This window comes from Lathamus discolor, chromosome 3, assembly GCF_037157495.1.
Source record: "Lathamus discolor isolate bLatDis1 chromosome 3, bLatDis1.hap1, whole genome shotgun sequence".
Classification (NCBI taxonomy): Eukaryota; Metazoa; Chordata; class Aves; order Psittaciformes; family Psittacidae; genus Lathamus; species Lathamus discolor.
This window is the reverse complement of record NC_088886.1, coordinates 135130183-135157364: the sequence shown is the minus strand read 5'-3', so window position 1 is coordinate 135157364 and position 27182 is coordinate 135130183. Positions and strand designations below refer to the sequence as shown.

Below are 27182 nucleotides of genomic sequence, written 5' to 3'. Positions count from 1 at the left end.
AAAGAGACCCAGCTCCCTCAGCCTCTCCTCATAAGGGAGATGTTCCACTCCCTTAATCATCTTTGTGGCTCTGCGCTGGACTCCTTCAAGCAATTCCCTGTCCTTCTTGAACAGAGGGGCCCAGAACTGGACGCAATATTCCAGATGCGGCCTCACCAAGGCTGAGTAGAGGGGGAGGAGAACCTCTCTTGACCTACTAACCACTCCCTTTCTAATGCACCCTAAGATGCCATTTGCCTTCTTGGCCACAAGAGCACATTGCTGGCTCATGGTCATCCTCCTATCCACCAGGACCCCCAGGTCCCTTTCCCCTTCACTACTTTCCAGCAGGTCAACCCCCATGCTACACATCTCCCACCCCTTCTTGGAAGTCCTCATCCACACTTACCATACTATGGCCCCAACATAGATGAGGTTTATGCTTTGAATGAAGACATCTACTGACATAAGCAACTACATGTGCCTTTCTCTGGTGGCTGTAATAGCTTCTTCTGTTTCAGTCAGCAGTATCAGCAACTGGTCTCTTCAACACGAAACAGTCATGAAAGCTGAGTTCTTAAAACAACTTACATCTAGCATGTGTGTTTTACAGTAAGGCATCTTCATTGTATTGAACCTCGATAACATTGCTGCTTACCTAAATTACTACAGCTGTATATGGTGTTCCTTCTCCTATTTATAGTGACCTGACAACACCTTAGTCTATTTTTTCCCAAAGTTATTTTGGCCACTGTAAGGCAGCAGCCATGCTCTTGCTGATGATCTCAGTGATTACCCACTATTAGTGTTGTTGCTTACTGTGGCTGAGCTAACATGATTCAAGCTAATCAACTACTCATTTTCAAGATGCCTACAGTTATATATACACCACACTTTTGTGACTATAAAGAGGACCTACACAAGATAGCTATAACCACTGTTGTTATTAAAATGAAGCTGAACAGTGGAACTAAAGCACTACTTCAAAAACATACAGCAATATCAAGGAAGGTACAGCAAATCTATCCCACTCTCCAGGGGATATTTTCAAAGTTAAGTAGCTCAGCAGATCTTTGCGTGGGCATACAATATTGTTACTTCAATGTAAATGTGCAAGGAGCTTATGAATGAGGCTTATTTCCAAACAGAAGGTGGCCAGCTATCAGAGCATTTGGAGCTGCCAGGCATGTACAAAGTCACATTTGTTTTCTAATTCCACAAGGGCATTTATTCTTAACATTAAGATTAGCTACTTCTCATTCCTGTGATGACATTTAATGTGCTTATAATTATGCATATGATCGTTTATAATATTTCAAGAATACTCTCACATACAGGCTTTAGTTTTAAGACTATTGTTGCAGTTTTAAGATTGCTGATACTGCGCTTCTGACATCATATTTGTTCTGAGAGGAGAAACAATTCTCACACCCCTTCTGTACAGTCTTTTCAGGCTCAGCTGTTTCCCAGCCCTTGTTATAATTATTGGTTTTGTCCAGATGCAAGAAAGCAGAAGGCAGCTGCTTCTGCAGGAAGTGTCAGCAGGGAGCACTTCTGCACAGTTCCCAGGCCCCTGGCCAGCAGGAGAGAGCTGAAGGTCTGAAGTCCCTCACTTTCTGGGATTCTCCAAGATTGATTTTGTTGCTCCCAACAGCCTGAGAGACCTGTGGAGCCTCTGTATTCACTTATTTGTCCTGGATAGCAGCATTTAACTAGGATTATGGTTACTTTCCCCAAGTAACAAGGGTCCTTGCTAGACTCGCCTATTAGTGACCTGAGAATTGATTCCTGCTGTACTATTTCCTGTTGTCATTTTCAGCCTCTCTCATGAGAGGAGGACAGAAACTCTTAATTCACAGAAAATAGAGGACTTTTGTTTTTCAATGCAGTGCACAGAGCATCATCCACAGAGGCGCCCTCTTCCATCATGCCAAGACAATAATCTTCCTACTAAGTCAATATTCAAATACTGAAAATACTGCCACCAATATAATTTTAATTCTTGCCTCCCTCTGCTCCCCCCTTAAGAAAATTAGATTAACTGAAGGGACCATTTCATACCTGGGCAAAGGGGAAATGTTCCCCCCTTCCGTGTTCCCATTAGACACACACTCACTAGCACTGGCTGTCATTTAGGCACAAAGACAGTACCTCAAGGTTCTATGAACACCAAAACTTCAGGGTTTTTTTAATATGATAATTTTTCAGACATACCTCGTCCCTAATCCAGCTTCTCATAAAACTGCTGGTGACAGTGAGGAGAAGGTAGAGGAGTCACAGTGTGCAGAGATTATACCTTTCCGGGAGGTTTAAAGCAGCTGTGGCATACAGCTTCAGTATAAGATTTCACAGAAACCCAGACAACTGAAGAAGATGCTGCCAGGGATGGGGCTGGGTCTCCTCACCAGTAAGTTTCTTCTTCCCATCCCTCTCTTTCTCACCAGGAGCTACGCTTGGTTCAAGGGAACTCCCTTGTTTAATTTACAGATGGTTCAATTCACAAAAGCATCAGAGAAGCACAGGAATGGGAGAGACTCTTCCGAGGTAGGAGTGGAGCTAGAAGGGAAAGAGCAGGAATGGCCCTTTTAGTAGCTGCAACCACTGTGATGTTCAGGTGCCTCATGCTCCTTCCCCCAGCCCTGCCTGGTGACACCTTGCTTGGCATCAGAAAGCGAGCACCAGAAGGGCGCCCTGCTAGCTGCGTTTTATCAAACAACCCCCTTAGAAATAAGATACAAGGTAATTACCATAAAACTTGCTTAGGTTATCTAGAGGCAAGAGATGCTATAAGAGGTAGAGAGGATCCTGGAGGAGCCCCCATTCTCTCACCTCAGTAAAAGCCTGGAAGACCATCCATGGTGGAGATGTCTGCTCACTTAAGGAAATACCAGGTAGCAAAAACACATTTTGTAGGAGAAGATGAGCTATAAAGAAACTGCACACAATCACATGGCCAAGGAAGAGTCTGTTTTCACAACAGCATTGTTTTAGTAAGCTAGACACAGAAGGGCACCACTTGACCCAATTCACCTGCATGCAGTTATTGGAAAAGGATTCAGGCAGCTAGAAGCAGCAGCTGGCTCAGACATGGTTGAGCCCTCTCAAAGGGCAAGGTTATTAGAAGCAGCTGTCAGAGTAAGTCCTTTTAGATGTCACTATTAAACAGGGCCAAAAACTGGTCAACAGCATAGAGACCAGTAACGAGTGGTGTCCCTCAGGGATCGGTGTTGGGACCGGTCTTGTTCAACATCTCTGTTGCTGACATGGACAGTGGGATTGAGTGCGCCCTCACCAAGTTTGCCGATGACACCAAGCTGTGTGGTCCGGTTGATATGCTGGAGGGAAGGGATGCCATCCAGAGGGACTGATGCCAACGTTATGAAGTTCAACCATGACAAGTGCAAGGTCCTACACCTGGGTCGGAGCAATCCCACGCACAGCTACAGTTTGGGCAGAGAAGAGATTAAGAGCGGCCCTGCAGAGAAAGACTTGGGGGTGCTGGTAGATCAGAAAATGAACATGAGCTGGCAGTGTGCACTCGCAGCCCAGAAAGCCAACCGTATCCTGGGCTGCATCAAAAGGAGCGTGACCAGAAGGTCAAAGGAGGTGATCCTGCCCCTCTACTCTGCTCTTGTGAGACCTCACCTGGAGTATTGTGTGCAGTTCTGGTGTCCTCAACATAAAAAGGACATGGAACTGTTGGAACAAGTCCAGAGGAGGGCCACGAGGATGATCAGGGGACTGGAGCACCTCCCGTATGAAGACAGGCTGAGAAAGTTGGGGCTGTTCAGCCTGGAGAAGAGAAGGCTGTGTGGAGACTTCACAGCAGCCTTCCAGTATCTGAAAGGGGGCCTATAGGGATGCTGGGGAGGGACTCTTCGTCAGGGATTGTAGTGACAGGACAAGGGGTAACAGGTTAAAACTTAAACAGGGGAAGTTTAGATTGGATATAAGGAGGAAGTTCTTTCCTGTTAGGGTGGTGACGCACTGGAATGGGTTGCCCAGGGAGGCTGTGAGTGCTCCATCCCTGGCAGTGCTCAAGCCTAGGTTGGATGAAGCCTTGGGTGACATGGTTTAGTGTGAGGTGTCCCTGCCCATGGCAGTGGGGGTTGGAACTAGATGATCCTGAGGTCCTTTCCAACCCTAACTATTCTATGATTCTATGATTCTATAGTGCATTCCCACCTTGGGCTGAGGCCTGGGGAAAGGTCAGTTCCTAAAGCATCAGTTTTGCTTCCAGCAGAGCCCCATGCTGAGGACACTTCTGCAGAATGTCCGTTTCTTGGAGATCTTGGGTCACTGGTATCTTGACTACAGACTAGAAATATTTTCCAAGCCATTAATTCTTCAATGTGGCCAAAAATGGAACTTCCGACACTTCAATATTGCCCTTTGTTCTGAATCAGATTGAATAGTTGCAAGTTTCCCATAAAAGTAAAAATAAAATGCTTTGGAACCACTAAAGCAGTAGCACCAACATGCCTCATTTGGTCCTTTTACTTTATATTAAAAACATCAAAATAAATTGATTAAATTTTGCCAAAATGTTTTATAGACTCTTAATCATCGATGAAGTGAAAGCAGTCCTGCAAAACAAGGTTTTAATTGCTGAAGCATTTTTAGATAGATGGTTCTGCTAGAAGACTTTCAGCTGGCTCTTCTGAATTCTATATTCTCAAAAAAAAAAAAAAGAAAGAAGACTTCCTTATCTTGCAGCCCACATCATCAGCAGGCTCTGCTAGTTTTTGCTGAGGCTAAATTTCTAGTAGTCATAGTTATCATTTCTGTCTATGGTGACTTGCTTCCTTTTTCAAACACTAAAACCCATTTTAATTTGCCTAAACATATAACAGTGCATTCCTATAAAAATATGGGAAATGGTTTTATTTTCTGTGTTCCAGTAAATGTCCTTGCAATGACATGAAAACATATAGCTCAGCCCACAAATCATTACACTGATATTGAGAAAGACAATATAGTTTTTGAAAGAACCCTGGAAACGTCTCATCTCTTCATTAGGTTAGCCTAAGACTAATCGGGACACTCATGTTCTAGGAAAAACAACATGAATTTTCCCATTGTGTGCACTAAAAAGATTTATGTTGCAGATCAAGCTTTACCGTCTTCAATCAAGACTATTTCTACAGACAGCTTTCAAGCAAGGGACTATTCTTTCAGCATTCAAGGTTGAATACAAGATGTTCCAAAAAAGTCTTGGATAGCCAAGTGTGAAAGAGCAGTTCCTGGGGTACAGAATGGGCTGGACATTCTAGGTCATAAACAAATAAATCATAGGGAAACCTACTCATAGCGTATATGAGAGCAAAAGATCAACTAGTTTAATCTTGCATTGGAGCTCTTTTAAAGCAAAAACTGGTTAACCTTAAATGTGCGCACTATTGCAAAAGGCAGCTTCCTCAAGATAAACCACAAGGACTCACTGAGCTACTACTGCAGGAAAATATCTTTCTTTAAAAAAAAAAAAAAAAAAAGTCAAGTTTCTGCCATCTCAGCAGCTAAATAAATGTGGAAGAATAAGCAGCACAGGCTCCTCAGCCTTGGAGTTCTGGCAAAACCACACGGCAGTACAATGTAGTGCAAACCTAATCAAATAATTTATTAAAATATTGTTTTTCACTCAACACAAGAAACAGATCTCCATCAACAGTACTAAAATAAACTTAATTGTCCTAAAAAATGTAAAATACTCTACTGCTCCTTCCAGCATGATGGACATCTAGATTTCAAACCCCTGTAACATGAACACAGCTCTTAGTAACATATTAAACAAGCAGTTTTGTTTAACTAAACCATGTCTGAGGACAAATACCAGCAGCACTTCCTGATGGCTGACAAAGAATCTCATCCCCACAGTTCTATTTACAACAAGCATTTCCCACATGTATTCCTCTATCTACCAACACTGCTCCCAACACAAATTCATTTGTACTTTGTGAGGTCTTATTGATATTTATATCAACAATTCTGGCACTACTAGCATGACTTATCCTTGATGCTTTCACTGCTCTGGAAAAGCATCAGGATCCAAGCAGTAAGGAAAAGCCTCAGTGAGTGCAAAGCCAGAGTGACTCTGCACATAACAATTGGCCTCGTGTCATTGCAACCGCTCCCACATTCAGTCCCAAAAGGTCAGAAGTATATTAGAAGTGTTAAGCACCTGTACTGGATTACCATCTCCAGGTTAGATAAAACTGTATCATCCAGTTCTGGATGGTGCAACTCTTAACAAATCTTGTCTTTACAGAGCAGCTCTGCAACAAACAGGATTTCTGCTCATCTCTGCTTCCAGGTTAAAGCAGTAGGCTCACCTATCTGAAATGACAGCATCTGTTTCTTATACCACTTCTGTTACTACAACTTTAGTTTCATTGCAGAATATCAACATTTGTGTTCAACAAATATGATTCACCATGTTTTGAAAGTAACAGAGACATAATGACAGAGGCAGCATAGCATGATTCACCTCAGCCTTGAAACTGCAGGGAGCTATGTTTCACTAGAATTATTCTACCAACATTTGTCACCTCTGAGATATTTGAAACAGTTATTATGAACCAAGAAGACTGTAAAATAAACATTTACAAGCAAAAAATTACCAATATAGTTCGACAATTCCTACCACAAACTGCCAACCTGAAAAAAAAATCAACTGACGATTTTTTTTTTATTTTTGCCCACTCTTACTTACACACACTTTCATTGAAGCATATTTCCTTTCCTTCTTCTTTCAGATTTGCCTTCATCTTCACCCATCCTTCTGTTGCCGATCTCTTTCATTTATTATCTGGAATACAGATTTGAATGATGCTTTTAAATTTTTCTATGTTCCTTTAAAGTTGCATCCTTTGACCACAGATACGGTACCCCTGAACCATGTTTTAAAATCATTTTTAAATAGTATTTCTTTTTTTAGCAGCTTTGTTCTTTTTCTCCTCTTTATTAGCAATTAGCCTATTGTGTATATAATGGTACTGAAGGCAAAGCTAAATTAAAGTCTCATTGGGGTAGTTATCATGCAGAGTTTTAGCAAGGGCTTTTTCTTCAAAAAGACACTGAAACCAGAATAAGCTAGAAAAAATGTGAAAGAATATAGGTAAGAAAAATATTTTTTTTAAATACTATTTGAATAATAGTATGGACGAGAAATGAGGATACCAACCATGACTCAGAAAAACAGTGAAGCACAGACCCCAGCAAATGAACCCTTCTTGCTTTCACTGGGAATAACTGAAGTACATGCCTGTATGCTCTGTTGATTCAGATCCCACACATCTTGCCTCAGGTCACATGGTATTTCAGTTTTGGTCATAAAGTCCTGCTTCCTCTCCCAGAGAAGCTTACATTTGTGAGTAATGCCACACCTGAGACATGCATCACAGCTCTGAAGCCTGACTTCTCCTGTTTATTCATAACAGGTCTAAAATTCACTGCTGAACAATTTCATTGGTGACCCTACAGAGATTCTTTAACCCTTATCCTCAGCTTTCTGGGTGGGAATATTTTATTCCTAATGCTTCTTCCAACCTTTTCCTCTCTAATGAAACTATTCATCAGAATGACACTTCTTTAGCAGGAGTCCATGCATTTGTAAAGATGAACAGACACCACCACCTTGAATTATATCAAGCAGATATTAGTAAAAGGAGAAAGATGTAATTGAAAGGCTCTGTAAAACAAAGAAATTGGATTTGAGTTAGGATAAAGTATAGAAAATCAAAAATCTAATTATATAATGCAGTTACAACCTGTTAATCTGCTATGCAAACTGTCTCACTATAAAACCATTTTGCACAAAAAGTGCTCTTGCTACCACTAGATGTCAGTTTGATACACTTCAAAATGGATAAATACCCTAAAAATAGTAATCTCTGCTCACAATAGAAACATATTTCTTTTTTATTCCATTCTTTCTGCTCCAACTTCAAATTTTCAGGATTCCACACATTAATTACTTTCTTGTCACCTGCATTTTTTTCCAACCCCTATGGAGCAGAGTTCTTCATCCAAAAAAAAAAAAAAAAAAACAAAACAGCATACATACAATTTTCCTCTATGCATTAATTCCATTATTTACTCAGTCTGAGACGCTCTGATGGTATCTGCAAGGTATCACAAGTCTATAGCTTGTGCTGTATTTCTAGAGGCCAGCATTGAGATCTTATTCCACACAAATATTTTTATATTCTGTAAGGACATTTTTACTATCTTCTCCTAAATACAGACAGTCTACTATGCCAGTTAATAAGAGATATCATTAACATGGCTTATTACAATCCTATGATTTTTCAGATTTTTATTCCTATCAACTGCCTAAATGTAGATCATTCTTATTTACACTCCAAATTTCATCTTTTGGAAGCAAAAAATGTAGCTGTAGATTCCTCCTAAACCTGGCTTCTTGCAGCTCTTTTTGTCAATACCAAACAGGTTTTATAAACATAACAGGTCTTAACAAACTTGGTTATACTGAGTACAGAGCTTTTGTGTTATGCATTTATTTGACATAACAACTTTTAAATGGTTGTATAGCAAGTAAATTTGGTCTTTATTCTGCCCCGCTCCCCAGACATCTCCAAACTGGTCAATTCTCAGAACTAGCTATGCTACAGAATATAACTCAGCACTATTGTAAAGTAATAACAATACTGTCACCTTTACTGCCTAGATATTGACAGCTTACCTAGTAACACAGTATATTTATCATAAATTCAAATGAATCCTCTCATCCTCATTCACACCAAAATTTGACCTCTTCAGGCTCCTACTGATCCTTCACAGTGTTTCTAGGTTGTTTAGGGTATTACTTGTACCTGGCAGCCATAACCATCTTATACAGGTGCTTACCTACAAGGGGCTGAAAAGTAAGGAAGAGGAAAGAGATGTGCATCTGTGAACTTCAAAAATATGGCTGAAAAAGACTGCACCAACTGTACCAACTGATCAACTGTACCAACAGCCTTCTCCAAAGACAAATTAAATCTTTTTTGAGGCAATAACTGTTAAAAATATCCCCTAGCACAACCTCAGCTAGGAACTGTGAAAACATGGCAAAAAAATCTCTAAAGCAAATCTGTATGGCCAACACCCATGCCTTCTGACAGCCATGTTTATGATACAGAAACCTTCCTTAGAGAAGTGCTAAGACTGGGGGCAGGTGAACATGCCATATATGCTTCACAATGTGTTATAATATTTTATCCCACGTCAGAGCAAATTCTCTTTACCTTTGTCGTGGTTACCCAGGCTGGAAGTCAAAACACAGAGCTTGCACCAGTTACTAAGAAGGAGCAAAACGGCTCCTGGTAAACCCAGGACAACCTTCTTACCACATTTACTGTTTTCTCAAACCAGGAGTCACTTGCATGCTAATTATCCCTTATCAACCTACCAGTCATCCTCTGTATGTCCCCAAGTCTGCAAGATGCCTTAAATCCCACCCAGCTAAGGCATGTAAGCCATTTGCACATGGGCTGGCCACTTATGAAGCACGTGCACAGAACTAGAGCACCTCAGACATGCCAGTTCACTGTGTGTCTCCTTCACAGTCCACGTGCATGAGTCAGTCTAAACTCTTCCAGACAAAAGTGCATAAAACCTACTTACAGGTCTGCAGCTCCAGATCGTACAGAAATTTGGCTTCTCTTTGCTTTTGATGTAAGGCTTCCCCTTTGTCAGCATCAATGTTGGCAAGCAGCTACAGCAGGATAGGCTCAGATCCAAGACATGCTTCTGTGAGTAAAGGAGCAAGAGACACACCTCAAACATTTGCACTACTGCAGCGTTTCTTCCCTTCCATGATGCTATCTTCAGAACAAAGGTAGCTGGCTTGATCTGCAAGCTAGGAGTTTTGATTGCTCTTAGCTACTGAGCTAAGTGAGCTACTGAAAACACTGATGTCAGGTGAATGAAGCAGCCAGTAGAAAAGAAAAAATCAATAGCAGGTTTGAAGAGAATGTAACTTTTATATGCTTTCTAAATCATACTCTAACCTGAAACTGTAAATATAAACAAAAAACCAAGAAACCCAATATGTCCCCTTAGCTCCCCATTGCATATTTGGCAGCTCAAATCCTTTCAGAAAAAAAAAATACTGTAACTTCTTCTGTATCATGCATATTAATTTGCAATATATTCCATTCACACCAATATAAATCACTAACAACATACATCAAAAGCAACAACAGGAGCAATGGATATTTCTGTGTTCTTTCCTTAGGCCAGAACTTTGCTGCTAAAATGCAACAGCAACTCTTAGTTGCAAACAATGGTTCAATTTACTGGAAAGAAAAATAAATATAAAAGGAAAACAAAAAAAATACGGAAAGACAGCTTTCAGCTGGACCCATAGATGCCCATCTCCTCGAACCTCAGGGAAGCTCGTAGCTTAATGCCTTCACTGAAGGCAGTTTAAGAGATTTAAAATAAATAAATAAATAAAAGAATCAAATTAAAACTCTCTCTATAAAACATTCACAAGTACAGGAAGTGCTTAGATCCTTAGCTTCCTCCCCTACCAAGCTCAATTGCTATTTTAAAAAGTGCTTGATCTGACCATACAACACAGCACTTGCTTGTCTGGAAATAGCTGCTTACGACAGAGTGCTGCTTAAGCAGAACATTCCGGCAAACATCAGCTTGAAGGGCAGAGAGAATTACACAAGCTATTTGGCTGCAATCACCAAGCAATTATACCTCAGCAACCTTAACACAGACTAGTTCAGGCTTCAGTATTCTATTTTGCAAAGAAAAAGGAACAAATAAGAGTCGAATCCTTACAACAAAGAGCTTAAGTGCCTCCTCCTCTTACTTAAAAGGCGCAGAAACAGGGGAGGAAATGGCCCTAGTATTTCTGGTCATTGATCTGCAGACGCATTTTTGGTGAGTCATCATTACAGTCGACAAAGTCTGAACAGTCCAGATGGCCTATATCAATCAGACAGCTCAATATAGTTTTAGATTTCCTCAGGAATTTGGTGATTTCTAGATCTGCTCAATCACCTGCTAATTACCATACCCACTGGATAAAGATATGCAGCTGCTTTTTGTTACAGTATAATTACAGGCTAAGTATTAAATGTAGGGGGTTCTCTACTGTCTGAAATGGCATATTTTCCCAACAAATGTACCAAAGTATGCAGAGATTCATTTGAATTTAAATACAGAGGAAATCTGCTTTCTCTGGGATCTTACATGTACTCCACTTGATCTCCTTGTCTCATTGGCTTGTTATTAGTGTCTGCTTTTGTATATCTGATAAAAAATTCATCTATCATGCTGATGAGGTGACAAGAGAAAAGGCAAAACAGTTTGGAATAGGTCTGATAGCTGGGGGATTATTCAGAAAAACAGCTAGGGCTGGCCAAACATCAGTCGTATGACGATGAACTCAGTAGCATTGAAGTCACTGGAAAGAATTTGTTTCAGAGGTTTCACATCTATTATAGGTGTGTTTAGGAAGTTTTGTGAGGGAAAAAAAAGCAAATTAATTTCCTCTTCCTGTCAAAACCAGAAGGAGGGTTAGAATTGTATCGATTAAATGGATGTGTTTTCAGTCTATCTCCTGTTGAAATCTATTCTGAGAAAGAGGGCATTGTAGTATTAGCAGATTTCTGGACTGAAACCACGCAATCACACACTTGTTCTGAGTATAATCCAGAGATTTTGCTGGAAATTTTGCACTAGAGGAAAATACATAGATATAAAAATGGTTTCATTTAGACTATCTTAAAACTGTGACTTAAGAAGTTCAGCTGCAAGCTGCGCACTAGCTTGGACATTGGAAGTACTTCTACTGCTTTAGTGTGATGCGTGCACTTTGGCACGTTGAGTGAAAGGTATATGAAGCTACACAAACCTAACTGGGAGTTAATAGTCTCCAAACCATTGTTAAAGTAATCTTCTACTCACCCATTGTTATACTGGTCTGCTGACTTCAGTAAAAAACCCCAAAGAAATTCTGTGGTGGAGCTGGAAGGAGACCATGTAAAATGGCTTGCTTATCACTTTTTTGAATGATTCATTAACCAGTGTAATTTAATCGGCCTCATGCCCAGTTACATTCCAGTTTAACAATGTAGTGTGTGCTACCCGCTTTCCAGAAATGTTACAACAGGCCACTAAAATAAAAAGTTAAGCATTAACCAAGATGAGACAACCATGTAGCTTCAAAACTAAAAACTATTTTTTAGGTCTTTGCTTAGTTCCCTATTAAAAATGTCATGAAATTCTCTTAATTTGTCTTGATTATATAGATTTAAAATATAAAACCTATTTTCTCTCTTTTCAGAATATATCAGATTATGAGCTGAGCCGGTTCAAAATAATGCACCAGCCGTAAGTTTCTCATTATTTTCTGGTTCCCCATTAAATGACCAATACTCTATTGTACTCTGACAGTTTCTCTGTTAATAAATAAGGAAAATGAGAATTGAAACCTGCTCATGTAAAGGGCATTAAATGATGTGGGTAGAACTTCCTCAGGTTTCGGATCATAGAAGGTTCACAATAACTCTGGTTCAGATCAGCTGACATGAAAGTCTCTTCTGCATCAGTTGCTGTGTGATATTTTTCCTCGAAACAGACAGGGACAACCTTTATAGTAGGGAAAAGTACAAGTTCACCTTCTTACAGAATACAAAAGCTTTTTGTTTGTATACTGTATAAGGCCAAATTTTCAGAAGATCATCTGCTGCTTAGGGATCAATTTAAGTGATTAAATTAACAAAGTGCTATATTGAAAGTAGTTTAAATACAATTTAAATAGAATAATGAATAAGCAAGTACAGATACAACAGTTACAAAACTCCTTCATGTAGTTGGTGACAAATCAAGTTAATTTAGAAGGATATTCTTAATGTTCAAGTATATTATTTATCCTGTGTTACTTCACAGAAATAATGTTTGGGATTTTATCTATGAGCCAATGAAACCGCCAAGAGTTTGGTTCAATATGGAGTGAATTGCCCTGTTTCACATAATGGTTGTTATTATTTCCATGTAGTTGGTGGTGGTGGTTTGTTGTGGGGTTTTTTGGGTTTTGGTTTTTTTTTTTTGGTGGGGAGGAGGGGGTGGCTCCTAGCTGGGAAAGTTTTATATTTATTTATATAGATATAAGAATAGGATTTTAATGGGTAAAAATGCTTCCAAGTCCCTCCAGCTTCTTACCAATAGAGTGGGATTCAAAAAACTGGTTTGGGTTTGTTTTAATAGATAAGTAAGGAAAACATCAAAGGATGTTCTTGCAAAGCAATTAAGCCTGAGGGGACATTTTGAGAGAAAAGGTAGAGAGTATGAATATGAAATTAACCAAGGGTGTGACCTCTGTTTCTATGATATACATTAATATAATAAAACTCCTTAAATGCACAGCATAAATGTCATATCCCTAGCATCAACTTTCAGTCTAAAATCTGTTGTTCTCACATCTTGCTACCTGTTACTGCAAAAACTGCTTGAGTTTCCAGTACTCAAACAGTTTGCACGTTTTAACTGGAAAAAGTCTACATTGATCCACCTAAGTCAGATGAACAGGCCTGTTCAAGGTGTTCATACAGCAGATAACCCCCAATGGATCAAAACACTATAGATAGATAAACAAAAAAGTAGTAATTACCATACAAGGTGAGACCAAAATCCTGTGTTTCTGTTGGCAGTGGCCAGTGCTTCAGGTCTCCACCTGTTGTGAAAGTTTCTTTATAAGAATTCATTAGACAGAAGGTCCCTTGACATGTCACCATCAAAAGCTCTTTGCCTTTCCCATTCTAGTTCTCACTAGCACAACACTTGATGTTTTTCTTTTACTTAAGAAAGATTTTGAGTCTAGAAGGCTATAAATGCTCAGTGAACCAAAACATGCAGTTATTCTATATTCTCCTAAGAAATACCATCACAGGTGTACCATGCATGGGTATGCTTTACTGACTTCTGCACCAAATACCTCTGCTAACTCAATGGACGGTTCTTTTCCCTCTAGTCAATACTATACCTGTTCTTTAAGGGAGAAAAGATTATATGGGCAAAAAAGACAAAGTGTTTTCTCTGGGAAGAGTTTATCATCGCAATTCTGTTTTGGTACTCTGAAATAAACTCTTTTTTAACTACTTTTGTTTTAGTTCTGTTATTTCAAAGTTAATATTGACTTTGGCAGCCTAATGACAACCTGTAAACTACTTCCCATCAACACATAAAGCCACAGATTGCTTCTGAGAAGCTACTGAATATAGTAGTGAAATTATCAAGGTGCAATGTCTGCTAGTGTCCTATCTTATCCTTGAAATGCAGTAATGAAAGATTTCCTTCCCCACTTCCAAAAACAATAACAGAAGAGAGGTGCTGATTTCAAACAAGGGACAGCTAGTTCAAACCCTCTCTCAATCTGGCTGCCAGGGTTGTGCAACAAACTGCTCTCACAGGTTTGTATGTTTTCAACAGTCCTGACATCATGTTGAAATCTTGAGCTTTGCTTAAAGCCCTTCCTCCTGCAGAAACACCACTTGTATTTTTCACTCCACACTGCAGACTCAGTTGATACACTCTCATCCTGACAGCCTAAGTTCACCCAAAACACTGAACCAGTTTACTGTCAAGAATGGCTGTACAACAGCACTTTCCAGATACTTCCCATTGGAGAAGTCTCAAACATATCACAAACTACAGTCATGGACTCACTCAAGTGTTAAAATACATACCAGGAAGAGCACTATGTAGAACACGACATTACATTGAGTAGCACTCTTTAAGAGAGCACAGATAGCGGAATCAACCTCATACCACAGATATTTCATAACACTGGAACTGAAGTGCTTTCCAAACAGCCTGTCTTGCTATCCCTACTTAACATTTTAAGAAGCAGTGCAAATAAGATTGGTATTTGTATCTGTATTCAGCAAAACTGACATATAAGCTATATCTCAATTATGAGCAGCCATCTTTGGAAGCACATCTTAAGAAAGAGGTATAATTACAGCTCAGCCACCTCAGTGTAGATAGTCCAAGACTATCTGCACCAGATGTTTACCAGAAGTTGTTTCACAATGCTTTCGGCTTACTCAAGTTTCACTTCCCCAGGGACCGTGAAATTAAAAGGCCTTCTTTATAGCTAATGTGATTAGAAATTCACCCCAAAATCAAACCCAGAATATATTTTGTTCTCAGCTCTTGAGCTCTAGGGACTGTTTTGCAAAATCAGGACTGAACTCTTTCATCAAAATCAGTGCTCTCTGTCACATGTGCAAATTCAGAACTCTGTTCTGGATGTGTTGGATTGCTAAGTAAATGAGAAATCTTTACCTGCAAATCAGGCATGAGATGTTAAGCCTTGAGTTTACCATTTGTGTATAACAACATGCAGTTATGGAAGATCCTGGATAATAAGTGAGCTATGATAAGAAACACATACTTACAAACTTTGCTTAATTATGGTGTGGGCAGCATTTGATATCCTTTTCTTGAAATAAACATCTACCAATTTTCACTGCTGTGAAAAATGTTACTAGTTTATTTTACCAGGATTTTATAGTATATGCAGAAAAGTTTACTATTCATAAATCAAGTGTTCTAATTAAGATTGATTTCTAAATTAGTTTCTAACATCTTTTTTTATTTGCTCACAATTTTTAATAACTCTCAACCCAAATTTATCATCCTTGCCTTCCAAGCAAAGGAGATGTCTTCTCCTGAGACATATGAATACATTCTCAAACAACCTAATGTGGAAAATTAACCTTTTAGCTTTCTCACAGCTATCAGAATTTAAATCCATGGACAAGTCCTTCACACACCAGATGCAAAGGCCTGGATCTCCTCTGAACACCTTTGTAGCTGGGTAGGGGAGTTTTCATAAGGCACAGTATTTTGGAGCAATAGTGTCCAATAATCACTAAACCTGGATTTCATAAATGTGGATTTGAGACTTTACTTTGCCTAAGTAAACTCAGTTATATTATTTTAGCATTCCCTGCTTTCTTTTCCACCAGCAGTGTGAAAATAATAGTATCTTCCTATCTCACAGGGGTGTTATAATGGAAAAGCATCAGGAATTTGGATGTCTTAAAATAGCAAGGAAAACTGTACAACTGCACTGCAAGTGAAAGCTGCAGCTTGCTTCCCGAGTTCCCATTCCCCAGCTGTGATGCCACAGGGTTACAGGAGATAAATGCACTGGGGACATCTGAATACTGCAGATATTTCTGGCCACGCAGAGACCAATACTACCATCACTGCAGCTGCTGAACAGACCTCTTGTGTTGTCAGGGACCACCCCAGGCTTGCAGGCAACTCAACAGAGTGATGGTTCAAAGGCCAAACAGGCTTCTGCTGGTAAAATGAAATGTACTCTACTCATGACAGAGATTTACATCTATCTTTTCTCTACAGTTTAGTCAGACACTTCAATGCATTTTAACTCACTGTTTGTGGTTCTAGCAAGAAGCTTTGTCTCAAACACTTGCATGCATAATGCATTTTCTGCTGTTATGTTTTTAATTCTCATTAAAAAGCCAGGATAATTGAAGGCATAAACATGATCACAATAATTAAAATTAAGAATAAAATAAAAGTGGAGTCAAGAAATAAATCAGTAGAATTCTAACAGGCTACAATGACATTCAAATTTCATATGTAGAAATTTTCTAATCCTGTTTGGAGGGGGGATTACATGGTCATTATTATTAAATTTATTCTTAGTTAATAAATGTAGGGTGTGCAACATTCTACTTTCAGTTTCACTGCTCCTGTATTTTTATTTCAGTGTTGCCTAACCAAAGACAAATCCTAATAAAAAAATAATAAACCAAATGAGATTGCTATAAGAATTACACTGTTTTCTTAAGAAACAATAAAGACAAAGAGCTTTTACTGTCTCTTTAAGCAAGTACAGCAGTACAGAAATCTTGTCACAATTTGCATTTGGACTTGCCCCACTCCAGAGAAAGCTCCAAGCTGAAAAAGCAAGGGTGATAGATGACTGCTATCCCAACACTTAGTAAGCAGGAATAGTTTTCCCCTTTCCTTGGGATATACTATAATGGATTTTTAATTACCCTCTATCCTTCAAATACCAGTGCTGAATCAGGCTGAAAGTTTTATGTCTAAGTGTGTAAATTTAGTTCCTTGCTTTCCTCAGTTTTTGCTGTAGCTTAAATGCCATTTTAAAAATCTCCACTTATTCCAAAAACTGAAAAAGGCCAGGGCTGCAAATCCAAAAGATAGATACCTCTTCATATAGCAATGACCCAATTAAAATGATACCTAAAAGAGATCTGAAGAGGTTTCCAGTACATAAGCACTCTAGCGTCATAAAAACATAATACAGGGCACTTCCTTGGTAGTTGCATACACGCCAAAGGAGGAAAAAAGAAACCCGCCAACCTGCATTTGACTTTAAATAATATTTTATATATTATATACTCATTTTTAGCATAGAAAGGCTATAACAAAAGTCTACTCAGACATCAAACATTTACAGAGGCAGCCACTGCCTGCTGATTAGAATTAATTCTGGATAGTCTCCTGTTTACAGGAGGACCTAGAAAATATTTGCTCAGCAAAGCAACATCGTCTTGCTTTCTTTTATAGATTATTACACCTCTGCAGCAGAAAGGGGGCAACAGACACTTGCATTACGGCAGTTTTATTTCCTTCTGCCATAAGCAATTGAGACTTTTGCAATGACACCAGTTACTTGAGGAGGAAAATCCCTCACAGCTCAGGAACATACTGTGTTCCAAGATCTTTTAGGAAGCTCACTTCTGCTCATGTAACTGTTCACCATGCTAGCTTGGATCTAAAGCCAGGCCAACTGGTATTCTATACTGAAATGTTTTATGAAAGCTTAACAATGAAAGAATGGAAAGATCACAGCTTTAGAAGCCTTGTGGCACCGCCATACACCATGTGGATCTGAACCACAGTTTAATCATAGCACTTCTCCCATCTCAGCTCCATGTCAAAAAAACTACCTAGTCAGGTGAATACAGACACATTCCAATCCTATAAATCTGTAACTGGGCATTTGTTAGTACTAGGGGAATACAGTTTTATCAAGCTTTGTCATATTTTGGGGATTTGCCAAAAAATTATTATATTCTATTTTGGCAAAATATGCTGTCCACTATTTAAGTCAAATAACATTTAATACAATTCCATAAACAGTGAATTTGTATTTTATGAATTGTTTTATATCGACAATAACACATAAAGAAAATAGTACAAAGTAGAAACTATTTCTGTACATCATATTCTCCTACAACTGCAACCACACAGAAGGCATTTTCAAACAATCATTCAAAACTGGACATGGAGGTGCAGGGTGGAGTTACATTAATGGTGTTCTAGGTGGGATGAAAAGCAAACCCAATATAGAAGCCATTCAAGCTAGCAACATGTTCAGCTGAAGGGCAACTCAGGGTTTCAGATACATTGTCAGAGTTGGAGGGTTTTTTTCTATTTTAATGAATATTACACCCACAAACTCCAATAAAATAAAATAATTTTGTCCTTTCTCCCATCTTATCTTACTGAATATAATCCCACTCTCAAAGAGTGAAATACCAATTGATATTATCTGGATGTCGAAAAAAGAACTGATAGGATATGAAGATATCAGAAGAAATCCCTATTTTTCTTACCAACACCTGTGATGGAAACCAGTTTCCAAGTTGTCTGAGTATCTTCCCTACCCTCCCTATCCCAGTTAGGAAAATACAGAGAGGCACACAGAGTTTGCTGTTTTAGCTGGCTTATGTCTCTATATATAATATATAAATCAGTACAAGCCTGAACCATCTCCAGAGCCTTCTCCTCTTCTTCAATACCAGGATTTTCCACCACGCTCTGTTCTAGAGCCTGCTCAGAACAACTTCTAAACTAGAAAATTTTCAAATTATTCAGTCTTGCCCAGTTTCCTTGCATGGTACCCTACTATGCTTAGGCATCTACAGAATGGCAATTGGGGGTGAGTTAACAGTATAATTATAGAAGTGTTTCTTTAATATTGGAAATGCTATGGTCATTTTTAGAGATGTTAAGCAAGATAAATCACTGACATTTTTGATAAGTGTAACAAACTAGTGTTAAATAATACTAGATGTATTTTAACTCTCTTTGAAGAGAAAGAGTAGATCAGCGTCTGAGAAAAAAAGCATATGCTGATCCAGCTGTAGAGAGAGCCAGGTCTGCAATAGCTTCACCTCATTAAGTTTTAGTGAAAGTAGAAATATTTATCTTTGTCAGTATGACTCTAGACCATCCTAAATAGTAATAGAATATGAGTTGCACAGCATCTCAAGTTGGTACCAAAAAAATCAAAGAAACAAGTCATCTTTTTAAATCACAGACCAGCTGAAGTTTGTGCACAAAGCCAGAAGAAGAACCAGAAATGGAAGCTGTAGCCCAAAACCACAAACTGGTTTGTCACCATCATTATATATATGGACAGAATCTTCTTCTTTCACCCTGTCAGTTGATGTGCTTTCCTTTTCTTTATTACATGGCTGTACTGAGACCACGGAGAAGAGGTTGTTGTAGTTTCAATTCACTGGTCTTTCTTCCCTTTTAGAAAATCATATTTGGTAGTCGGAAAGAGCTGCACCTGGGACTCCAACTCAGAAGAAAATAACTTCTGGCTCATTCAAGCAATGAAGTGTGAAGTACTATTAATTTATAATCTCATTTTAGCAGAATTCCATATGTGCTCCAGCTCAGGCACACACTGGGCACAAAACAGAGCAAATGTCCTGGCTCATTTTGTTCTGAATCTCCAAACTGGAGTCCTCTCAGTTTTTTAAAGGAATACAATATTTCATTTACAGCGTGATGTCGACACACATTAATGTTCTCTGCAGGACAGATATTTCATTCTTCTCACTTTAGACTAGCCTCTGTGAAAATGAGTGAAAAACAACATTATTTTTTCTTTCGTATAAGCATGCAGAGCTTCATTCATTAGTTTATATATTTGTGCTGTGATGGCAGATGCAGTATTTCTAAGATAATGAAGGAAAGTATTAAACCCTTTCATTCAGACTTTCTTTAATTCAGAAATGATAAGAGAACAGGTAAATGGTCAAGGTAAGATACTCAGCCATGAAAACTGCAGTGCTTAAAAATGGGGTCAGCTAAACAAGGACGGTAGAGAAGTTGAGCTGCAAGAAGTTAAGGGACTGTGGCAGGGAGGCCTGTTGCAGCTGCAAGCCAGACAGTTGGTGCTGTAACAACCAGCCACTTGAAACAGCTTCAGGAGAGGCTGTTCAGCACAGCTGGCCTGGCAAAAGATAAAGTACAGTTGGTAGGAATGCCACAGCATCCCTTTGTGCAACAGAATTCAAGACCTGAAACCCAACAGCCTGTACAGCTACAGGTGACATCCTGTAGAATTCATAAATATGGAAAAAAAATATGCATTTCAAAGACATGGCCTAAACAAATGCAGAAATTGCATTAAGTATGCAAATAAGTCATAGAATCATAGAATAGTTAGGGTTGGAAAGGACCTTAAGATCATCTAGCTCCAATCCCCTGCCATGGGCAGGGACACCTCACACTAGACCAGGTCACCCAAGATTCCTTCCAGCCTGGCCTTGAACACTTCCAGGGATGGACTGTTTATCAATTCTTTGGGCAACCCATTCCAGTGCCTCACCACCCTCACAGTAAGGAACTTTTTCCTTCTATCTAACTGGAATTTCCCCTGTTTAAGATTGAACCCATTATCCCTTTCCTACTGCTGCAGTCCCTGATGAAGAGTCCCTCTCTTCATATAGAGGGATGAAAGGACATTCTCCAGAGTAGGGAGGCTGTTCAGTCTCTTGGCCAAATCTGTCTTGGTGAAGGCTGAGACTGCAGCTAAAAATTCTGATGGAACAGTATTGCCTGGTCTGTTTTAAATAATAGTTTATTTTACTCTTCCACAACTCATGCCTGACATTCTTCTTCTGTTCCCAATAGTCAAGAATTCTGAGGGGGAAAAAAGAGTTTATGTATTTTACAGTTCTTATACTGGTTCTCCTATTTTCCACTGTCTTCCACCCACTGCCATTGCATATTTTAGGCACTCTCCAATGATATCCTTGACAGACCATGAAGTCTCAGTTTCTTCTTCACGATTCTGGCACTTCAGTTTCCCCAGACACCTGCTACCACAGCTCTGTCATTTCTCCTGTTTAGTTCCTCACTGCCCAGTTTCATGGCTTATTATTTTACAGAGGTCTCAGAATACAGACAATAACTTAAAAATACATTACCATTTCAGTTCATTTGCCTTACGAAACATTTCATAAAAGTAATCAGATCCTTTTCTAAATCGCTGATCTGGCTGATATAATTAATTACCTTTATCGGTATATATCTTCCTTATCTCATTCTGCTGGCTGAAGCAATAATATTCTGAAGAAATACACACGAATATAAGGCATACACATGCTCTTGCTTTAATGAATAAATATTACAGTTCAAGATGACAGACAGGAAAGGACTGTTTGTATTGCTTCAAATGTCAGCATGAACTACCACCTATATTCCTTTTGTATCACTGGTACAAACAATGTTTAAGACATTATTCACAACTAGATGTTTTCTGTCCACATGTAGCCCACAAACAGATTTACATATACCCTGTAAAAAATTTCAAAGTCAAATATTACCTGTCATTATTTTCTCTTTTAAAGAAATAGAAATGTGATTCACATGTGCAGTCTGACAGGTATCCTCTAGTATGTAATATTTTTCCAGGGATTTATTGAAAATTACAGATAAAACCAAAATTTCAACAATTTTGGCTTGTAACCAAAAGCAGCACTAAATATGTGTGATATACCTCCATCACCAGGCAGCTCTAAGAAAACACTGACAAATAAATAGCAAATATAGCTAATTCAGATCACAGACAAGAGCCTTACAGATGATGTCTTTCCAGCAACACTTCTCTACCATCATCAAAGTGAATACAGTATCATATCCTCTGTTAATCGCAATGAATAATGGGAGTCAGTTCTTCAGGATTAAAGATGCAAATCGTCCAGAACCAGCCTAAATGAAAACCAACATATCAGTATACGTCTATACTTACAATGTATCTTGCAGAGTCTACAGGATAGAACACCAGTTTCTGGAAAAGCCCCACTTTCTGTGTAGATTTGAAGTGTTGCTCATTCACAACAATTGTATTAAGAATGTTTTGAAACTCAGCCCCATGGCATAGCTCCAACAGATACCTGGGCATGTATTCTATTTTATTTATTCTATACCAAGAGAAAATTTATTCTATAGTAAGCTCAAAATTTTGCTTCTTTATTATGGCATTTCTCTGTATTCCAATATTATTGAGTATTGGGTGGCTTAAAGTAAAGCAAGCCTGGGTCACATCAAAGGTCTAATTCATGTGACATTTGTAACATTAGCCTGCATCAGGTGCCTTTAAAGAAGATAAAGTCAAGCAAATGGGTTTGAGTGGGTGCCTTTGTCTGCACACTTATGAAGAGTATATCACTAGCTGAGCTCGTAAAACACTCCAATGCACCACACTTCAATAAATTTACTCTGTGAACTTTGATTCAGGAAGGGGTTGGTGGTGTCGGTTCCACCAGGAATAAGAATAATAATAGCAACCTCTAATTTCTTTAGAAGCTCATGATACTTTGAGGAGTCTTTTTCATAAAAGGGGAAATTCTCCTGTGAACACAATTATGAAAGTTAGCCAACCTCGAGGAAGGCTTAAGCTTGAAAGTAATCAGAACCCCAGGCAGATCTCTGCGACACAGAGAAGGTTTAAGTACCCAAGTCCAAGTCCATCCTGTAGATGTTGGTAAAAATCTATTAGTTTTCAGAAATTAAAATCTCATAAGACTATCATCTTATGTATAGAATTTCTAAACTAACCAAAGCTTTCCCTAATCCCAAATATTTTAGATTGTGATTTCCTTAATGCAGTGACCTTCTTGTTCTTTATTATAACAATGCACAATGAAAAGGGATAATACTTTATAAAGCAGACTGCTGTGTACTACTGCAATACAATAAATATTCAATTTTACATATATGCATTTCTTTACATATAGATTTCTATCAAATTTTCCTTCTTCTTTCACTTCTCCCCTAGTTCCCTTTATGTTTTTAATCTGAAGGGATGACAGAAAAAAAGTAGAAATAGTTATTCTGAAACCCAATGTTTGACACTAAATGTAGAATTTTTTTCAGTATATTCTGGGAGTAGAAAGACGCAGGCTTTTATGATCACAAACTTACGAAGTACCTCCTTTAAATGCTGTATTACAGCAATAAATGCTTTGAAATAGGATATATAAAAATAATAATCCACTGATATATTGTGACACTCCTATTCTTCAGCTACAGTTTTGTTGTCTTCATGCAATTAAAGTTACCAACTGTGTAAACATATTCTTCGCAACAATACCAAAAAATTTGCAGTGTTAGACAACAGAAAAAATCATGGCTGTAGTTACAAATCTGAGTAATTTTTCTCCACAGAAGGGAGTATTCCATGAAACTCTTTATCTTTGGTCATAAAATATTATCTTCTTATTATTTCAAATAGTAGTTTGCTACTTTATTAACTAATAAGATGATAATTTCTCTATTTAGAAAGTCCCCCATCTCCTTGATCACTTCACTGTCTTTTTTTCAAGGTGGTATTTCAAATGCACTATAGTTGTGGGTGAGAAGGACTTTGGTGATATTTCTGTTCCCAGAACATAGTGTTAGGCAATTCCAGTTATCCAAGAAACAGAAGAGAGCAGTCTTTAGAAGATGGAAACATATGAAAACAAAAAAAGACTACAGACAAAAATATTTTTCCTGTTCCTAAGCAGGAACAGGAAAATGCTTGGACAGCAATTATTGTGGTCAGTGAAGCACTGCAGATTACTAAATTGTACCAGAGAAAAGATGCACCAACATATACATACATACATACATACAACTTGGCCGTATGTACTGCATCTTGGCTGTATGTATTACAGGCCAGTGCAAGACAAGAAAGAAGGGGTTTAAAAACTATAGGGTTTTCAGCATTTTCCAAGTAATGAAGACATCATGATATGTCTAAATAGTATCAGCACTATACAGAAGTAACCTCAATTTAAAACATCCCTTTCATTCTGAAGTTTGAAAACATTGTACAATCTTTTGTTTGTGTGAGTGTATACACAGTGATTTTATGAGTGACAAAATCATATTTAGAACATTCACTATCAATGTCTAAATTTTGACTGATGCTCAGTTGGCACATGCAGAAAAGAAGGACCCAAAACACTTCTTCCCAGTCCTCCTCTGCCCCATCCAAGTCTCATTCTCAGTGCTAGGGCTAAATAACCCACTCTGCTAAGCACTCCCACTAAGGCTCCTTGGGTACTCTCCAGGGTAAATCCACACCCCAAACAGGAGGACAGAGAGAGAAACAAATTCGTCCAAGGTTTAATCCAGTTGCAGCAGGAGGCAGGAGAGCAGGGTATACAAGCCCTGGAGAAAAGTCAGAAACGAGAGAGGCTTGCCAGTCTGCAAAGAAGCCTGTGCCCCTACACCCTCCTGCCATGGTAAGGATCAGAGCTAGATTAAAGCTGTCCAGCTACAAGCATCTTCGTTCCAGTCACTCCTGATTGCTGGAAGGGGCTATTTGCAGACTGAGCATCAGCACCGTTCTTCAGATTCACTGTAGCTGTTGGCTAGCACCAACACAGGTCATTGCCTCCAAGGCAATCTGACCTCAAACACTTTCAGTTTAACATGAAATAATTAATCTGTCTGAAGGAGCAAATTTTGTGTTTCTGTGTGCATGTGGAACAGATGACAGTAAAATCGAAAAGCAGAAGTGCAGCTTTTTACACATTGGGTTTGTCCCCAGAGAAATAAAACACATTTTCTCAGCAGGTGCTAAAGTGAATTTGCTCAGAAGCCCCTTCATGAGAAAATCCTATTAAATTCACTGTTTTCACATCTTTGCCTACCCCACAGTACATGCCTACACATACTGCCTCTTTCCTCCAGTAAGCCTATAGAAAATCTAAATCCCTAACAATCAAATTGAATTGAATTTTCAAATGCATCTCCTACTACTAGTGCTATATGAAAAACTTTTAACATGCCATTTAGTGTCCAAAGTGATAACAGATTAAGGCTTTAAGATTTCTAGGGCAGTTGCTAGGAAACTTCCAAAATTAATGCTGTGGCACTGAACCATTTGACTCACAGTGAGGAGACTAAAACTGAAAATTAGTATTATTTAAAAGTACTTAAGACAGAGAAGTACCTCCCTCTCATCTGCTAAGACACAAGTAAATGCCCACATGTAATTTTTCCTGTAAAAGTAGTGTTTTCTAGTTTAAAACAGCTTCTATGCATCCTGAAATTGAAAAAAATCCATTTAAATATAATTATAATTAAGTTAATGAGAGTCTGAGAGCAATGCTCGGAAAAACCAGAGATGCATTATTATAAACATGAAGCAGTAGTGTTTCCCCTGTTTATAGCCGTTCGTAAGTAGTAAATACAGATAATGTCTTGACAAATCATGTTCCATAACCTCATGGTTTCTGAATAGCAGCCATGGGACGCTGAATGATGAGTTAAGTAGGCAGTGTTATCAGCCAAAATAGAAATCAAGGGGAAACAAAACTATGTCTAAATTGGCATAGTTTTAAACAATAGTTCAAGTGTTCTTTTGGCCTAGTACCAAGTCCTGCAAATTTGCATTCAGACCCATATGATCAAGCACAAAATCCTCCCGAGCAGCATGTGACAGTCTACTGCTAACTCTCCATTTCCCCTCTGCTCTTCATCTGCATAGCATATTGCTGGCATGTCTTCCTACAGACATTCTGAAAGCAGAAGAGATCAAATACATACAAAATACTTTAAAATAGCAGGCTTCAGGAAAAATTCAAGTCTCCAACATGGCTACAGTTTGCAGTTCTGATTCAGGTGGTATGAATTTGGGCTGTTTTCTAATTCATATGTAGGTGGTATCCATTTGGGCTATTTTCACTACATTTCCATAGCCTCAAAAAAACAGAACTGTAGCAATCATTTACTGACTTTCATGTGAACACAGACTGATCAAGCCAAATTCCTGTTACTGACCAACTGCATTTACATTCACATTGCGCTGCTTCCATGGTTGGCGTTCTCACCTTTAGTGCTATCCCAGTAGTAGCATGAAGTCAGAGCTCAAGCAGTAGACACAAATTTTAAATAGAAATCCTTTAAATAGAGAATAAATACTCTTAGAAGCAATTATCAGAGGCTAAGACAGATTTAAGACAGCATGTAGATATAGGCAGGGATAAGGACCTCTGATCAAGATGAAATACTAAGACCTCAAGTAAAATCAGACAGATATTTTGAAGTGAATTTTCAATTGTTTTGCATATTGCTCAGGAATGCCTACATTGCTGCCCTTTTTTCTTCTAGGAAAAGCCAAGCAAAAGCTCACAAAGCTGTCTCATAGAGTAAAACCTGCAACATCCTGTGGTTCCCCACACTCCCCAGAAGTGGGGAAGTCAAAATGAAAAAATACACTAACCACTTGGCAAGAGAGGTTATACACACAATCCACTTGAAGAATTCTTTCCTATGCAGAACAGTTGCATCCTTGACTTCCGAGTAGTTCTAAGAAAAAACTTTTGGCACGATCTTCTCTGTTAATGTTGGAGACAAAATTTTGCTAATTGAGAAGTGGTTAAGAAATGGGTTTTCTAGCATGACTGAAAGAAAAAGTACGTCTTTTTGAGACCTCATTATCAAACCAATTGCTTACTTCAAACCATGTTTCTCAGCTGTTTTATATACATTGAATGCACTAGACTGAATCTATGAACATTAATGTATTCTGTAAAAAATAGCTTCTTCGTGAAATAGTCGTGCATAGTTCAGTGAGATCATCTGATGCAGCACTGTCTCCCCAAAGCATTAAAAATAAATGAATATTAAAAAGATTTAGTGTAAATTGATATTTTAAACTAATCTATTGCAGAAATCTGCAAAATTTCGTTTTATTCACATTCTCGTAAAATTTTTATGCCACATAATACAGTTTACAAATATCTGCTTTTTATTTCAATTATGTGAAATCCTAGAAGTACAGAAAGGGCAACTGAGAGCCAAGGCCGTACCTGTGCACTGGCTTGGACTTTTCACACTCATTCCTGCAGCTTGATTACCCATCTGTCCTGTGT

At 38.5% G+C, this 27182-nt stretch overlaps 2 protein-coding genes across 13 annotated transcripts in view; one reads left to right on the top strand and one right to left on the bottom strand.

The window, feature by feature from the left end:
• Positions 1–27182, top strand: part of BLNK (B cell linker) — a 99049-nt gene that overhangs the window by 20379 nt on the left and 51488 nt on the right. For all 4 annotated transcript variants that reach the window (XM_065671962.1, XM_065671966.1, XM_065671960.1 and 1 more), the window contains exon 3: positions 12287–12333. In XM_065671962.1, coding sequence (XP_065528034.1) covers positions 12287–12333 — 47 coding nt within the window. The remainder of the gene's footprint in view (positions 1–12286; positions 12334–27182) is intronic.
• The window catches only part of DNTT (DNA nucleotidylexotransferase), a 194919-nt gene that overhangs the window by 162862 nt on the left and 4875 nt on the right, over positions 1–27182 (bottom strand). For 3 of the 9 annotated variants that reach the window (XM_065671980.1, XM_065671979.1, XM_065671977.1), the window contains exons 1-3: positions 11908–12026; positions 9604–9729; positions 6689–6784 (exon numbers count right to left, since the gene is read on the bottom strand). The gene's annotated coding sequence lies outside the window, so the exon portion shown is untranslated. The other 6 variants (XM_065671983.1, XM_065671971.1, XM_065671972.1 and 3 more) reach the window with 4 other exon arrangements.